General features: G+C 54.3%; 2 protein-coding genes across 4 annotated transcripts; both read right to left on the bottom strand.

Annotated features, from left to right (window-relative positions):
- Positions 1–3,947: 3,947 nt before the first annotated feature.
- Positions 3,948–9,842, bottom strand: LOC148217891 (uncharacterized). Its single transcript, XM_088158372.1, has 2 exons — positions 9,780–9,842; positions 3,948–5,864 (listed from the first exon to the last, which is right to left on the bottom strand). Exon 2 carries the CDS (start codon positions 5,835–5,837, stop codon positions 5,181–5,183), a length of 657 nt encoding a protein of 218 aa, XP_088014498.1. The 5' UTR covers positions 5,838–5,864; positions 9,780–9,842; the 3' UTR covers positions 3,948–5,180.
- Positions 9,843–11,028: 1,186 nt separating this feature from the next.
- LOC148217890 (class I histocompatibility antigen, F10 alpha chain-like) lies at positions 11,029–16,874 on the bottom strand. Of its 3 annotated transcripts, none has more exons than XM_088158337.1 (8): positions 16,775–16,874; positions 14,289–14,552; positions 13,578–13,853; positions 13,035–13,307; positions 12,835–12,942; positions 12,701–12,736; positions 12,550–12,581; positions 11,029–11,503 (listed from the first exon to the last, which is right to left on the bottom strand). In XM_088158337.1, exons 1-7 carry the CDS (start codon positions 16,824–16,826, stop codon positions 12,556–12,558), a joined length of 1,035 nt encoding a protein of 344 aa, XP_088014463.1. In that variant the 5' UTR covers positions 16,827–16,874; the 3' UTR covers positions 11,029–11,503; positions 12,550–12,555. The 3 variants fall into 3 exon arrangements, with proteins under 3 accessions (XP_088014463.1, XP_088014464.1, XP_088014462.1); XM_088158338.1 differs by having other exon boundaries at positions 11,352–11,489; XM_088158336.1 differs by lacking the exon at positions 11,029–11,503 and having other exon boundaries at positions 12,473–12,736.
- Between the last annotated feature and the right edge of the window lie 540 nt (positions 16,875–17,414).

The raw sequence follows: 17,414 nt of genomic DNA, 5'->3' as shown, positions 1-17,414 counted from the left end.
ATTCCCTTTGACCCAGTCAGAGCTGATTCCAGCACCAGTGCTGGGTTGGATTTCCTTGTCCACCACCAGGGTCCATTCTGATCCCCCAGCTTTGTTTACCTCCCCCAAGGTCCAAGATGGCCTGAGGACAATTGTCCCACCTTGATCTTACCTTAGGGAGCTCCATTCTGTGCTTGTCTCTTGGCAAAATCCCCCTGTGGGGACAGTGTTTGGGATGGGCAACTGCTGCTCCTTAGTCCCAACACCAGTGGAGCCTCCCCAGCCCCCAGGAGTCCTGCCTGGGTGTCCCCAAGGTGTCCCCTAAGTGTTCCAGCCCAGTGACCCCCTGGTGACCCCCTCCAGCCCCACTTCATGCAGCTCCCAGAGCACAGCGAGGTCTTTGAGGGTCTGGACTGTGACATCTTTGAGGCTCCAGAGCCGATGGCGCTGCCAGTGCTGGTCCCCATCGAGATGTGAAATGCCCTCAATAAGGAGCAGGGGTGGCCTTCATCATCACCATCATCTTCATCACCACAACCACCCACATCATCAGCCTTATCCTCTGCAACATCATCATCACCCACACTGCCGTCATCATCTCCCAATACCATCAACCTCCATCATCATCACCACAACACCAACAGCCCCATCTTCATCATCACCTTCATCTTCATCACCCACACCCTTGACACCATCACCCTGACACTGCTCACACCATGTCCCCACAGCCCCCTGTCCCAGCATTCCCAACCCCCCTGTTCCCATGGGCCCATGTCCCACCTGAACCCTGCCCTCTGCTCATGGGTCACCTCCATGGTCACCTTCACGGTCCAAGGTCACCTCCAGCTCTTCCCTGTCCCCACTCTCTCACTTCCTGTGACCATCTCCAGGTGCTCTTGACCATCTCCATGCCCCCACTACCATCTCCCTGTCCCCTCCTCATGTCCCACCACCACATCCTGTTCACCTTGAACATCTCCATATCCCCCTCATGTCCTCTTCATGTCCCCACCACCACTCCACATTTCACTGCCCATTTCTGCATCTCAAATTCTGTCTTCTTTTCTCTTCCACCTCCTCCCTGTCTCCTCCACATGTGCCACCACCATGTCCAGGTCACCTCCACGATCTCCAGGTCTCCTTGACCATCCCCTCCTGGCTACCATCCCCATCCCCATGACCCCACCACCATGTCCATGTCCTCTCCATGTCTCCAACGCCATGTCTGGGTCCTCTCTTGTCTCTACCCCCACTGTCATCTCCATGTCCCCTCTGCTGTCCCCTCCACCATGGCTCGGCCACCTCGATCTCATCCCTGTCTCCCCCTCACAATGTCCCTCTGTTCCCTCTTCCCCCATCTCCATCTTCTGCCCTCAGCCCAACCTCGTCCAACCCCTCGGCCACAGCCCCGCCCAGAGGAACACCCCTGGAACTGTCACCACACCCCTGGCACTGTCACCACACCCCTGGTACTGTCACCATACCCCTGGCACTGTCACCACCAACCCCGACACTGTCACCACACCCTGGCACTGTCACCACACCTCTGGCACTGTCACCACACCCTTGGCACTGCCACCATCACACCCGTGGCACTGCCAGCACCAAACCCCTGGCACTGTCACCACCCCCTCTCCCCCCCACGCCTTGTTTTCCCTTTCATATCCCAGTGTTCCTATCACAGCTACTGCGGGAACACCCCTGTCACTGTCACCTCCTGTCACCTCCATGTGTCCATCACCCTCGATGCCTCTGTAGCCCCCCCCATGTGACACTGATGGGATGTGGCAGGGTCTGAATTAGGGGGGGCAGGTTGGAGGAATCACCTGATGTCATCTGGTGTCACCCCAAGTGCCCCCCCCATCCATGGGGCGCCACCCAAGTGTCCCCAATGCCCTCGCCAAGCTCATTTGCTGTCAATAAAGGGAATTTCCCCTCCCCATCCCAAACCGCCTGCGGGTTTTTTGGGGGGTGGGGACCCCCAGGGCAGCCAATCACAGCCCAGGGTCAGGCATTGGGGCGAGGCGGGCCACGCCCCCCCAGGTAAGAACCCCCGAGCCCCAATTCGGGTTTCAGTCGCCTCCAACCCTGGACAGGTCAGTGGGGCGCCCCTCCCCCACCTGGGAGTCTCGGGAAGGGGAGGGGGGAGGGGTGGGTGATGTGGCCACTCCGGACCGGACTTTGGACCCCCCTGAGCTGGGGGGAAGGGGCAGGAGGGGGGAGAGGGACCCACATTTTGGGTGCCCATGGAGGGGCGGGACCCACATTTGATCTCCTTCCTGGACTCCCAGATCCATCCCAGGACCCCAATAACTCCCAACATCCCCCCTGCACCCAAAAATATTTTCCAAAATCCCCTTAGGACCCAAATATCCCCTCCAAGACTCTCCTAGGACCCTCAACCTCCCCCCAGGAGCCGCCCAAAATCCCCTTCCCAGGACGCAATAACCTCCCGACAAGCCCTTCCCAGCACCCCAATATCTCTTCAAGGACCCTCCTGGGACCCTCAACCCCTGCAGCAACCCCTCAAAATTCCCCAAATCCTGCAAAGACCAACCCAAATTTCCCCCTCAAGGCCTCAAAACCCCTCCAAACCCCCTCAACGCCCAAATATCTCCCTGAAAATCCTTCCTGGATCCCAATACCCTCTCACGGACCTTCCTAGGACGCCAACAACCCATCCCCAAGACCCCAAATCCTTCCCCACGACCCCAAATCCCTCTCCATGACCCCAAATCCCTCCACACGACCCCAAATCCCTCCCCAAGATCCTAAATTCCTCCCCACGACCCCAAATCCCACTCCCGCAGCCCCCAAGCAGCGCCTCTGTCTCTCTGCCCAGGCTCCCCCGGACCATGTCCCGCTCGCCCCCGGCCCGCTCGCCGCCCCCCGCCCGGGGCTGGGCCCCCCCGCCCCCCCCGCACCGCCTGCGCTCCCTGGCGCGCTCCTGGCTGGACGAGGACGCGCCCTGGCCGGACGCGGCGGTGGCGACCGTGGGGGACAGCGCGACCCGAGCGCAGCTGCTCAGCAAGGCCGGGGGCCACTCGGGGGGTGTCCTGGCCGGGGCCCCCTTGGCCGAGGCCGTTTTCGGGGTGTCGGGGTGCCGGGTCACCTGGAGGGTGCCCGAGGGGGCGGCGCTGCCCCCCGGGCGGGTGTTGGTGGCCGAGGTGGAGGGTCCGGCCATTGTTTCATGTGTCCCCTCAGTGTCACAATGACCCCACAGTTCCATGTGTCCCCTCAGTGTCACCATGGTCCCATGGCTCCAAGACACCCTGCCATGTCACAATGGCCTGATGGTTCCATGTTTCCCCTCACGTCACAATGGCCCCAAAGTGTCATGTGTGCCCTCAGTGTCACAATGTCCTCACAGTTCCACCTGTCCCCTCATTGTCACAGACGAGCAGCACTGGAGTGGGAGCAGCACCACTGGAGGGGTTGCAGCTGCACTGGAACAGGAGCAGTGGCTGTGGAACAACAGGGGAGAAGCTGTGGAACACAAGTCCTGTGAGGAGCAGCTGAGGGAGCTGGGAATGTTTATCCTGGGGAAGAGGAGGCTCAGGGGAGACCTCATCACTCTCTACAACTCCCTGACAGGAGGGTGCAGCCTGGTGGGGGTCGAGCTCTTCTCTTAGGGAACAGGGACAGGACAAGAGGACACAGCCTTAACTGCACCAAAGGAAGGTCCTCCCGTGTCTCCACCCATGTCTCAGTTCAGTGTCTTTATTTTAACCCCAGTGTTGGATGTTTTAAAGGGATGAAGAGAAATGAAAAGCAAATCAAGGCCAAAAGAAAACGATTTCTGTGTCTGTGTGAGCTGAGGATCCACGTGCTTGGGCGGAAGAAACTTTTTTTGGAGGGGTTTCCACCCCACTGTCTCCAAAATCTTGGTCTTTATCTGACTTCATCACCCTTTGGCTGGAGAAGACACCCCTGGGCAATAGGAAATCAAAATCCTGGAATCACTGAGGTTAGATGCAGTGGTTTGGGTTTATTAATTTTAAGGTTTTTTTGTTGTGAAATAGGATTAGGAGGAAGGCAAAAAACGGGCTTAACGTTACATGGTATAAAGAGAAATTTTACTTTCAGAAACTAAGGAAAAAACCCTTAGAATAAAACTTTAGACTACTGTTTTTTCTTCCATACATTTTTTTTAATACTGAAAACTTATAAAAACCAACTCAGTTAGTTTTCCATCTTTAGAATAGTTTTTTACTAACTTACTTGAAAGAATAGACTTTTTCTCAGAATATGGAGATTTTTTCACAAGAAAACTGTTTCTTGTGGTTTTGATGATACAGTCATTAGCCTCCCAGGATAATGGAAATCTGCTTACTATCTAAAACCTCTCTATTCAGACTAAAAGTTTTTCTCATAACTTTTATTGAGTACTATATTAACTTTGGGGCACACTTTAAAGATTACAACAGTTTAAAGAAAAGCTTACTTTATTTTTGAGAACACAGAGGGTTCTTTTCTTTTTCTTTTTTTTGGGGGAACAACAAGTGTGTATTTATTATTTAAACTTAGGGGATAACAGCAATTTTATATTGTTTTTATATTGTTTCTGTGTATATTACTTTTTAAAAATTATTATTTTATTTATTTTTTATTTATTTAGGAGAGAGAAAAAAGTACCTGTAAAGTTTTATTCTGGGCATTTAAAGAGTTAATACCTTGCCCGGGCAGCAGAGGGTTTTGTGATTTTTCCCAAGTAGGGCAGTCGGAGTTATTTACAATAAAGAGTCTTTCAAGGCCACGCTGGGGGCTGGGTGAGGACTGTAGGGTTTAGTCAGAGGAGCCGTGATGAGTTTCTGGTTTCATGGCTGTTCTCCGGCGCCCGCTGCACTCAATTCCAGCCACGGGCCGGGGGTTCTCCCTCCACCCTGCCCAGCAGGGCACCACCAGAAGATAGGATTGAACACAGAAGATTTTCTAGAGTTGAATATGAACAAATTCATTCTCCCCAAGGAATTCCCAATGTTGGTTTGCATCCTGATGGACTTTCCTGCCCCTGCATTCAGGATGATGCAGAACCCCCCAGCCAGGTGTCTTCCCAACACGGATCACCAGAACCAAAGATCACCAGGGCTCTGCCCAAGGGGGGTCACTGGGGATCATCCAACACCGATCCTCCCATGGGAGATGGAGCTGGAGCAGAGCACGAAGCTCTTCCCAGACTCGGGGCACTCACAGGGCTTCCCTTAGTGGTGACTCTGCTGGTGTTGGGTCAACGTTGAGCTCCTGGAGAAGCTCTTCCCACACTCAGGACACTCGTAGGGCCTCTCCCCAGTGTGGATGCGCCGGTGGACAGTGAGTTTGTCGTTGCGTTTGAATCGCCTCCCGCAGTCGGGGCAGCGGAAGGGCCTCTCCTCTGTGTGAATCCGCTCGTGTTTGAGGAGATCGGAGCTTCTCTGAAACCTCTTCCCACACTTGGGACACTCGTAGGGCCTCTCCCCGGTGTGGATGTGCTGGTGGCTTCTCAGGTTGGAGCTCCACGCAAAGCTCTTCCCACATTCCAAGCAGGAGTAGGGCCGTTCCCCTGTGTGGATCACCTGGTGCCGGAGCAGGTCTGAGCTGTCTCTGAAACCCTTCCCACATTTCCCACACTCATAGAGATTTTTCCCAGTGTGGATCATCTGGTGCCGGATCAGCCTGGAGCTGTGGCTGAAACCCTTCCCACATTCCAAGCACCTGTGCGGCTTCTCCCCTCCAGGAGGCTTCTCCATCAGCTCTGAGCTCTGCCTGGATCTCCGGCCACCTTCCCGGCTCAGGGAGGGTCTTTCCTCCTCGCAGCTCCCTGGGCTGGGTTTGTAGCCCCTCCTTTTGACAGATCTCTGGGGCTTTTCCTCGTTCTCCATCTGCCAATGCCTTGGGAATGACAAATCCTGGTTTGGGGAAAGAACAAGGGAAGAGCGCCTTGGCCAAGGGGTTCCTCTTGGCCCAAGTGCAACTCAGGAAGACATTGAGCATCTTGTGTCTGTAAGAATCTCCAGAACACCAAGATTCAGCACAAAAATCCTCCAAACATCATGACACAGATCGAAAACCGCACAAACACACAGATTTAGCCAAAAGTCCCGACAAAATAAAAAGATTCAATCCCTTCTCCTGCTATCCCCAGGCCCAGCACCCACTGCCGGCTCCCTCTTCCCCCCAAACCCACAGCATCCCAGCGCAGGGGCAGCGATGGAGCTGGGGCAGCTCGGGCTGGGGCAGCGCTGGGCTCTCGGCCGCTCCCGCCCGCACTCGCTCCCCACTGCAGCCGCTGCCGCCACCACAGCGCGGGGGGGCCCGGCCTTGGCGCTCCCAACCATGACTGCATTCAAGTGACAGAGCTCCAGAGCCAGGCTGGGAGAGATTTAGGAGACATTCCCTGGCCTGAGGGACAAAATGTGTTTATGGATGGGTCTTCAAGGGCAGGAGAAGGGAAAAGAGCTCCAAGACACGCTCTGATGAAGGAAAGGGAATTAGACCAAGCTCAGGTTACCCCTGCATGGTCAGCTCAACCGGCAGAGCTGGGTGTGCTTGGAAGAGCCTGGCACTGAAATGCCCTGAGCAGGAAGGCTCAAATATCTTCTGGCGACAGCATGGCAGCTAACAGGGTGAAAAAAGCAATTCTGACTTCTGTTGAGTCGACTGGTGCTGTGCTTCAGACAGAAAACACAGCACTCTCTGATCCATGTGAAAAAGGCCTCTTTATTTTTCTGACTTCTTCTTAAATATCTTTCTTAATGTTCCCAGGTAAGCGCCTGTGATTGGTTCCGAGTTTAGGCTGCTCAGCCCTCTGAGCAATAGCCCCTGCAGCTTAGGACAGAATTGAAGATAGACAAGGATGTAACCCAATGAGTTCCAGCCTATCTCTGTTCTCTGGGGGCCTGTCTGTTAGGCCAGGCCACTTCTCTTATCAGTGGCCAAAGGTATTTCTAAAACAACTCCAAGATAAAGGATTGTGGAAAAAACAGACTCTCAGATGGGGAACTCCTTTTACAGCAAAGATCCTTCAGGGGGTTATGGCTACTTTAGGAATACAATGGGACCTCCACAAGCCCTGGCACCCCCAGAGCTCAGGGCAGGTAGAAAGAATGAATGGGGAAATAAACAAACTCCTTTGGAAGCTGGTGATAGAAACCAAGATGCAATGGATACAGCTTTTGCCATTGGCTTGGGCAAGAATAAGAACCAGACCCAGGGCAGATATTCAATTATCTCCCTTGGAAGTGATCTTTGCAATTCATTGCCCTGGTAATTCTCCACCTAGTGCGGGCTGGAGATAAGGGATGTATATTTCAAGCAGTCTGTGGCCAGAATCCTGTCTCTTGTGAAATCTCTGCCACAGGAAGCTGGGCTGGAACAGAGCCTGCCTTGGCACTTTGCTGTTCACAACATCCACCCAGGCCATCGGGTCCTGCCTAAGGAGTGCAAAGAAGCACCACTGGTGGCCAAGTGCCGTGGCCCATTCCAAGAGTCCCTGAGCACAGAAACAGCCGCCAGCACAGCTCAACACGGGGGGACCCCTCACCCTGGGCTCAGGGGCTCTCAAACCCCGGAGATTTGGAATTCCCGGCTGCAGGAGCCAAGTGGTGCCAAGGAGGGCACCACTGACCCTGCACTGAAGGCAACGCAGCAGCAGCCAGGGCTCCACATCGGGCCAAGCCCCTGGGCCTGCCCACAGATCCTCTGCTGAAATCCTCTGCCTGGGCACCCTCCTTTGGCATCTCCACACACTGGGGCCAATCCTTGCTGCCACTGCTGGAGCTTCGCTGCTTTCTGTGCCTGCACTGCCACAGCTGCTGGGGAAGACAACGGCACAATTCCACTCTGCCCCTCAGTTACACTCACACACTGGGCTGCCGGGGATTCCCTTGCTGGAATATATACCAAGTTGAAAAATGTTTTCAGAATTATTTCTCTAGGCAGGCTTGATTTGCATTTGTCTTGGAGAAAGGAATTATTAAGTGTGTTTTTAAAGGGATGTTACACTAAATGAACGTGAGTTTAACATCTCAACAGACTGGGAATAGCCCAAAAGATTCCCACAAGGCTAACAAACATCAAGGAAACACCAGCAAACATCAAGGAACACCCACCCCAGACACTGCCCCCGGCATACATGGAGGCACCTGGTCTGGAAAAGGCTGAGAAGGAAATCCAGGAATGTGGACCTAATTAACATCAGAGGAAAAGTAATACGGGGCCAATAGGATACCAGATATTAAGAACTATCCAACTTAGAAGCAATGAACACTAAACCAACGGATTCCAAAGGGTTTAAGACTGTATAAAGTTCAGGAAAAATCTAGTAAAACTCACGTGTCATGGAATGATTTTCTCTGCACAACCCGGGCACTTATGTGTGGATGAAATGATTTCTGTTGCACATCCTGCCCAGAATCAAGTAATGCCTTGACTCTCTAACACTAAAGATATCAAGTAAAAAGCAGATTGTGGGGGGGCCACATGTGAGTCACGCAATGCCTGCTCTGGAAGAGAACCTTTGGTTCCAGGCAGTCAGAAGAGCTTTAGAAACACAGATTAAAACTGCTGGGGACAAGTACCCATTTATCATTTGTACTACAACATTAGATTACAAGATGTCCTCGAAATAATAATGAAGCAGACAGACCCAGCTCCTGACCTTCATGACAACCAAACCACGCCAAAGATGAAGGCGACATTTGTGGAAAATTAGATTATTCAAACAGCTATTTGCAAACAGATAATAACGGAAAACTGGTGAAATAGATAACAAATGAAAGTAGAAAGTAGCTCATATTCTGGTAGAAAAGCAGAAAGGATGAGAATTAGACAAGTTTTTGGGGCGCCATGGGTTAAACGAATGCAGTTCCTCCTCTGATGTGCTGCAGCAACTCTCATCTTTTTACCATGCACGACACCTTGCTGAGTGCAGCTCATTCAGCAGGTGAGCAAGGGGATGCAGGTGGCAGCCAGGCTTCCTGATCCAGAAACGGCTACAAAAGGACAGGCAGTGAGGTCACTGAGAATAATCCCAAACCAATGAGGATCCAGGAAAAGAGACTAAGCCAATGGACATTAAAGTCAGTAAAGATAATTACTGAGAAAATAAGAAGAGGATTTGAGTAGAGTAAGATGAATATGCCTGGAGATAGGGCCAGGGATTTGTATAAAAGGAAGTAATGGGAGAAACCATCGTTTTCAGAAACTGTTACTAATTTCCAGAGACAGCTGCTCAGCCAAGATCCTGCTCAGTGCCTGACCTTCGAGAAGGAGAAACACTTAACAAAGCCATGAATATCGGATGTTATACAAAAGAAGAGGTACATATTAACGAGGACATGCAGTAGTCGGATCGGGAAGTCTGAGCCTTCAAAGTACCTCAGTCGGTGGCGAAAGGGAGAGAGGGAATGCAGCCGGGAAAATGAGAATAAAAAGGAGACTGCGTACTATAACAACTGGAGAGACCGCATGGCAAATGCCGCATGGCGTCTCCCTTTGTTCATGAACGAAGTCACTTTTACAGGACTCCTCTGTCTCCTGCGGGCACACAAACCTCTGGCCACGGGAATTTTCCCGCACAGCCCCGATCACAGGGCAGACACCTCTGTGCCACCCACAGCAACCGGGACAAGCCTGCGCTGCTCCGGCACCGGCTCCTGCCGAGGCCCCAGCGGGAAGGAGACCGCGGGCAGCCGCTCCCGCAGCGCCCTCAGCCCAGCGCCAACACGGGCCGGCACCGGCACAACCAACCCGCCAGAGCCCCCTGCCGCCCCCGAGGCCCGCAGCGAGCCCCGAGCCCCCGCACAACCGAGCGCGGCTCCCACCTGCGCTGGGGCCGCCTCCGAGCTCCACCGCGGCTTCACCGGACTTGGGCCGCTGCCGCCGCTGCCGCCGCTGCCGGGCCCACACAAACTGTCCGACAATGGCGCCTTTGCTGCACCCCGCCTAATGGGCGGGGCTTGTCCCCGCTCTGCCCAATCAGCGCGCGACAACCAGGAGTGACATTGGCACAATCAGCCAATGGCAGCGAGGGCCGGGCTCTGCACACGGCCCAGCCTCGGCCCGCGCTCTCAGGGCCCCCCGGGCTGTGGGAGGGCAAAGGCGGAGATGAGGAACAGCCCTGGAACGGGCCCGGGCCCGAGCCGCCATTGGCCTGGAAACACAAAGTTCTCCGCAGAGAATGTTGGGCAGCAAAATTTCTTTCAGTTTGAAAGACATGTGTTTGCTAGGGAAGGCAGGACTCTCCCTCGGACTGGAGAATGTAAACCCCCTCCCTCTGAATTATTATAATTTTGAAATTAAGGGGGTTTTAATCGAAGATACGAGATAGGAATAACAGTTTCTTACTGATATGTATAACAAGGCAAGAAAACAACAACTGTGGAATTAATAACAAACAGAACCAGGGAGCCGGTGACAGCATTTATGGCCGAGATGGGAAAGGATGGAGGAGAGGATTTGCTTCTCAAAGCCCTGGGGCAGTCAATCCCAGTGCCCCTGCCGGACTCTGAAAAGCACTAAGCTAGAACAGCAGGAATGAACAAAAGATCTTGGGCTGGTGGACAAGATGTATCAGAGAGTTTTTCGGCAGTAGTTGGAACTGCAGGACGTCCCAGCAGGGCAGGGCAGGGCGGGGCTTCAGCGCAGAGAAACTCAGAGCAGCGCTGAAGGAGCAGCGCGCAGCGGCAGCTGGGTGTGAGCAGAGGGTGATCGGTGCCTCTTTTAGTGAGGAAGGGGTTAATAAGGCCTTAGGTCAGTGGCTGCTCTTACGAGCAGAGGCTCACCCCAGAGGAGAAGGAGCAGCAGCTCTGTGCTGGGTCATGGGGACTTCCTCTCCTTAAGCAAGAGCAGCTCCAAACGTGTCTTCCAAAACCCAAAGCCTTGAGTAGCTGCCCACCCCCGCCCTCCTTTTTACCTGGGCCAGGCCAACCTTTTGTTTTCTAAAGCACTAACCAGTAGCTGCAGTTAGAATTTTCTAGCAATTCATGGGAAAAATTCTATAGGTAAGAAGGAACAAAAGAAAAGAAACCTAACCCCCAATAAATAGATAAATATGTAACAACAGTAAATATCTAACAGTAAATAAATATCTAATAGATAAATATCAAACAACAGTAAACATCTAACAACAGATAAATATCTAACAATATATAAATATCTAACAGTAAATATCTAACAGTAGTAATGTCTTGCACAGTTGGCTATCATGCAAAGACGAATCCTGATTATTACAAACAGTTCTTTAGGCACAGAAGAGGAATAATTTAAAACATATTTTTATCTGCATCAGTCTCTGTATTTTCAGTTGTTTCAGGAGCAGAACCCTTAACTCTGGAGCAGTGGATCCAGGGTCCTTTGCCAGCAACTTTGACTGAGGTGAGGGTGGTCTTCAGGACTTGGAATGGTCCTCTCCACTTGGCTTGTAGAGGATCACTGTCCCACCACTTCGCATAGACCCAGTGTCCAGGCTGGAAGGGATGTGCAGGTGTGTCCAGTCCTATGGGTCTGGATAGCAGGATGTAATTCTGGAGCTTCTGCAACGTGGAACCTAAAGCCATTAGATATCTCTGTAAATCCAGTTTCCCCTCCATGTGAATTTAACCTGGAACACATGGAATCTGATATGGCTGCCTGTTGTAATGCAATGGGGGTTTTTCCCTTTGTGACAACTTCACCAGCCTGACCGGGTTACAGCGTGGCTAGTAATAATAATAATAATAATAATAATAATAATGATAATAATAATAATAAGCGGGATGGGAATGATGGTGTGCCTGTGATATCCTTTTAATCCATTTGTGAACATGTGATCTGAGAGGCTGCATCCAAAGACCAGGGGGAGGGATATACACAGGGATACCCGAGGGCAAAGGTCCAAAGACAAATGAGAATTAGGGACGTGCCTAGGCATGCCTGACATGTCCTTACAAATCCCATGGTTTTAGGCTAAAGCCTCTGCATCTGCAGGGCAGGGGCCAGACCTAATGTCTAAGGCCTTGCTTTTTAACAGCCTGCCTCCCAAGGTCTTAAATTTGTGCTTTCTTTATAGGGAATTTGGGCTAAATCCCAGTCCATCTCAGCCAAATCGACTACCACAGGAAGGGGCCGGATCCAGCTCTGGTGGAATCCTGGGGATTGCTCAGGCAGTGATTCCTGCCAGGATAAGAGAGGGTCACGGTGTCACCCTTTCCCTGTCCCCATCCCACAGGATGGACCTGGCTGGAGCCCATGGAGAGCGGGAGCTGCTCCGGAATTCCACCTGATCCTGTCCCAAACTTGCTCTATCCATCCAACTCATCCTGCTCTGGAAGACCTCCCTGATCCCACTTCATCCATCCCACACCAATCCTGCTCCATCTATTCCACGCAATCTCGCCCTACCCATCCTGCCCCAATTCCTTTCTGGAATTCCAACCAATCCTGTTCCATCCATCCCAGCTGATCCCGCTCCAGAATCCAGCCCCGATCCCACTCCACAATTCCATCTGATCCTGCTCTGGACCCCTGCTCTGATCCAGAGTCCCTCCCTGATCCCAATCTATCCAATCCTGCCCTGATCCCTCTCTGGAATCCCACCCTCATCCCTCTCTGTACCTGCGGTCAAGCCATTGTTCCCACATCATTTCCTGCAGAAAGAGAAAATCCATGAGATTCTAGCACGGATCACACACCAGGATTAACCCCAGGATCCATCCTGGGATCTGCACAGAGGGGATCCAGAGCTGGATCCACCACTGGTACTCACTGGCTGCCATGCTGTATTCATTCCTGTCCCTCCTCCCTGTGGAAAAACAGTGGGATCAGCATTGGTGGCACAGGATTCCCAGAACAGTGCCAGGTGGATCCATGCCCCTTCCCAGCCCCCATCCCGTGTGTTACCAGATTGGCGCTTCCAGACAATGAATCCAATGAGGACAATGAGGATGATGATGGCAGCGATGATGGACACAGCGACCACCACGGTGAGATTCCTGCCAGCTGTTGGCTCTGGGAAAAACGGGATGGTGAGCAGGGGGAGGAGAATCCCCATTTGGGAATTCCAAATTCCCAATTCCCACATTCCACATTCCCAGCCTCACCCCAAGCGTAGATCCCAGGCTCCAACATTCCAGGATGCTCCACCCGGCACCGGTACTGCTCCCGCTCCTCCGGCCGTGCCTTGATCCTGGCCCAGGTGTGGAAGGTGCCGTCGCTGTTGGGAACGATCCCATCCCACTCCGTCTCCTGATCCCAGATTTCATCCCCCTTCATCCAGTTGATGTCAATGGAGCTGGGGTAGAATCCGTACACGTGGCAGGACAAGATCAGCGTCCCGTGTTCCTCTTTTCCAGACACATGGACATCAGGGGGCTCTGGAATGGGATAACGGTGAGAAACATCCATGGAATTCCCATTGGAATGGGATGGGGGTGAGATCTGCCCATGGAAATCCCACTGTAATAGGATGGGGGTGAGATATGCCCATGGAATTCATGGAAATGGGATGGGGGTGAGCTCTACCCATGAAATTCTATGGGAATGGGATGGAGGTGAGATCTGCCCATGGAATTCCCACAGGAATTCCCATGTTTCCAAGTCCTCCATTCCAAAATCCCACATTCCCTCAAGAATTCTGCTCCCACCTTTGTGGTCCAGCTCCTTCTGCCCATATTTGATGTATTTCTGGAGCCATTTTGGGCATTCATGCTCCAGGTAATTCGTCAAACTCTCGACCTCGTTCGTTTTACGTTTCCAGCGCCTCCTGGTGATCTCAGCAGCGCTGTCGGCCGCCACGAATCTCCTGGATCCCAGGTCAAAGGAGATGTAATCCCACCTGTCGTAGCCACTCCGGTAGGATCCACGGACTCGCCCGTCAGACCAGAGGTCACAGCCGTAAACTTGCAACAATGTGTGGAGACCTGGGGGGATTGTACCCACAGAGACCCATGGAATTGGGTCCCAGCCCCACAGAGCCCCATTACAGCCCTATGGAGCCCCAGAGTCTGATGGAAACCCACAGAGCCTCATCCCAGCCCCATGGAGCCCCATTCTAACCCACAGATCCCAACCCAACCCCAGAGATCCCATCCCAACCCCATGGATCCATATCCCAAACACATGGATCCCCATTCACACTGATGGATCACAAGATATTCCATACCTGCCTAATGGATCCCCATCTCAGCCTTTTTGGTGCCCTGTGAATTCACATTCAAGCCCTATGGATCCACACCTCAGCCCCATGGATCCCATCTCAGTCGCATGGATCCCCAGCCCAACCCATAGATCTATCCCAGCCCCATAAATCCCAGGTCCACAGTTCCCACCCCAGCCCCACAGGTCCCCCCACTCACCCCTGCTCTGGTTGTACCGGTCCCGCAGTGTCTCCAGGTTCCTGGCATCCATGTGCTGGTTCCTCTTGCAGGTCTCAGTCATCCTATCCCAATATCCCAGCTCGGCTCCATCCTTTATCCACTGTGTCAGTGGCACCGCCCGGCCCCGCTCGCTGTCGTAGCGCTCGAAGGGGATCCCATCCACAAACCCCGTGACCATGTACTGGGGGATCCCTGGGCTGGGCTCCGACACGGCCACGTGCTTGTAACGCAGGGAGTGGAGAACTGGGGGGACACGGAGATTTGGGGGGGTTGAGTGAGTCATGGATCAATGAAAGAGGAACTGGGAGAGCCGGGAATGGGGTGCATGGGGACCCAGTGTCCAGGAACGGGGGCTCAGGGGACTCCCAGTGTCAAGGAAAGGGGAATACAAGGATTGGGAGAGGTGGGATAGGGGTTTCAAGGGATTCTTGTGCCCAGGAAAAAAGTCCAGGGGACCCCAGTGCCAAGGAAAGAGGAGTCACAAGGCAGGGAGACCCGGGATGGATGGAATGGGAGTCTCAGGGGATCTTTGATGCAGAGGAAACAGGGAGCTGGGGGCTAAAAAAATCAGGAATGGGAGTCCAGGGGGTCTCAGGGTCAAGGAAAAGGGGAGTCTGGAAAAGGGAAAGGCGGGATGGATGGGAAAGGGGGTGCAGGAGGGAAATGGTACGGGATAAGGGAGTGCAGGGGGGTCCCAGTGCCCAAGACTGGAAATTCAGGGGCATCCCAGAGACCAGAATCCCCCCTGGGACCCTCCACGACCCCCCAGGGACCTTCCTGGACCCCCGGAACCCCCTGCAGGAGGAGCAGGGGGTGAAGAACTGGGGGGTTGCAGAGATTGAGGGGGCAGGAAGCAGAAGGGGGAGAGCCAGGAGAGCTGGGAAGGGTCTAAGGTTCAAGGAAAGGACTGGGAGAGGCGGGATGGGGGATCCAGGGGGTCCCTGTCCCCAGGAAAGAGGGTTCAGAGATCCCCGGTGTTGAGGTAAAGGGGGGTCTGGGAGCTGGGAAAGACAGGAATGGGGGGCCAGGGGGTCCCTGGTTCACGGGAAAGGGGGATCTGGAGATGGGAGAGAGGATCCCTGAGGCGCAGCCTGGGAGATGAGAAAGAGGCCGAGGGAGAGCGGTGGGGGAGGGGTCGAGGGAAAAGGGGGAATTCCAGGGACTTCATCTGGATCCTACTGGATCCCCGATGCGACCTTCGTGAGAGCCCTGGGATGCCGGGGACCCTCTGGGACCCCGTTTCGAGAAGTGGCGGGAGTGGAAAACGGGGCAGACATGGAAAGCTGGGAGATCTCGGGGGTCCAAAAGTCAAGGAAAAGGGCGGGAATGGGGTCTGGGAAAAGCGGGATGCCGGAAAAGGAGGTGCAGGGGGGTTGCAGTCCCGGAAATGGAGATTCAGGGATGTCCCAGCGCCCAGGAATGGGGGTCAGAAGGGCTCCCATGCTGCGATTCGGGGTTTAAAAGAATCCTGATCCCCATGGATGAGGATTCAGGGGGGTCCCGGTGCCAGATAAGGGGTTCCAGGGGGGTCCTGGTGCTGGGGAAGGGTATGGGGGGGTCACAGGACCCAAACAGGGGATTCAGGGGAGTTTCCCTGCCCGGGAATGAAAGTTTAGGGGGTTCCCGGTGCCCAGGAAGGGGGGTTCAGGGGGGTTCCTGGTCTGCAATTCGGGGTTCAAAGGGATCCTGCTCCCCAGGAATGGGGCTTCAGGGAAGTGCTGATGCCAGTTAAGGGGGTACAGGGGGGTCCTGATACCGGGAAAGGGCTTGGGGGGGTCACAGGTCCCAAAATGGGGCGTTGGAGTGTTTCCCGTACCCGGGAATAAAGTTTAGGAGGTTCCCAGTGCCTGGAAATGGAAGTTCAGGGGGGTTCCCGATCCGCGATTCGGGGTTCAAAGGGATCCTGATCCCCAGGAATGGGGGTTCATGGGGGTGCCAGTGCCAGATAAGGAGGTACAGGGGGATCCCGGTGCCCGGAAATTGGTGCTCAAGAGGGTCCCCGTACCCAGAAATGGGGGTACAGGGGGGTCCTGATACCGGGGAAGGGGATGGGGGGGTCACAGGACCCAAAATAGGCGATGGGGGGGCGCTTTCCCGTACCCGAGGATGAAGGTTAAGGGGGTTCCCGGTGCCCGGAAATGGAAGTTCAGGGCGTTTGCCGGTCCGCGATTCGGGGTTCAAAGGGATCCTGATCCCCAGGAATGAGGGTTTAAGGGGGTCCTGGTGCCAGATGAGGGGCTTCAGGGGTGTCCCGGTGCCCGGAAATTGGTGCTCAAGAGAGGCCCCGTGCCCAGAAATGGGGATACAGGGGGGGCTCGGTGCTGGGGAAGGGGATTAAGGGGGGGTCACAGGACCCAAAATGCGGATTCCGGGCGTTCCCCTGCCATGGAATGAAGGTTTAGGGGTTTCCTAGTGCCCGGAAACGGACGTTCAGGGGGGGTCGTGATTTCAAGGGTCCCACTCACCTTTCGTCGCGTTCCCTGGGGCCCCCAACGGCAACCCCAGCGCTGGAGCCATGGCGCTGCTCCGCTTCGAGCCCGCCCGAACTCGACCCAGCTCTGGCCCCGCCCACAGAGCCGCCCCATGCCCCGCCATTGGCGCTGCTATTTCCTGTCCGCCAATGGCAGCTCGATCTCACAGTGACTTCACAGGCCGCCGCGTAGATCCCGGTCTCACAGGTTGGAACGCGGAAGTGAAAGAGACCGAGAGAGCGCGGGGGGGGGAGGGGACGTGAGAATTCCAGAGAATTCCTCTTGGTCCCGGCTGCGACCCCCCTGGAGCCCTCTGAGAATCACCTGGGACCCCCTGCAACCCTCCTTAAGAAAGCGCTGGGAGTGAAGAACTGGGGAGACACGGAAATTTGGGAGATCTGGGGGTAAAAAGGTGAAGGAAAAGGGCGGGTCGGGGGTCTGGGAAGTGCGGGATGCCCGAGAAAAGGGTGCAGGGGGTCCCAGTAGATGTGAAGGATGTTCAGGAAGGGGTCTCAGTACAGAATAAAGGAGTGCGGGAGGGATCCTCATACCCAGGAATAGGGGTTTAGGGGGTCCTGGGGTGAAGGAAAGAGGGGTGAAGGCAATGGGGGGTCCAGGGGGTCCCTGTGCCCAG

The sequence above is a fragment of the Sturnus vulgaris genome, unplaced genomic scaffold, assembly GCF_052056855.1.
Source record: "Sturnus vulgaris isolate bStuVul1 unplaced genomic scaffold, bStuVul1.hap1 Scaffold_198, whole genome shotgun sequence".
Taxonomy (NCBI): domain Eukaryota; kingdom Metazoa; phylum Chordata; class Aves; order Passeriformes; family Sturnidae; genus Sturnus; species Sturnus vulgaris.
This window is presented reverse-complemented; position numbering and strand designations above follow the sequence as displayed.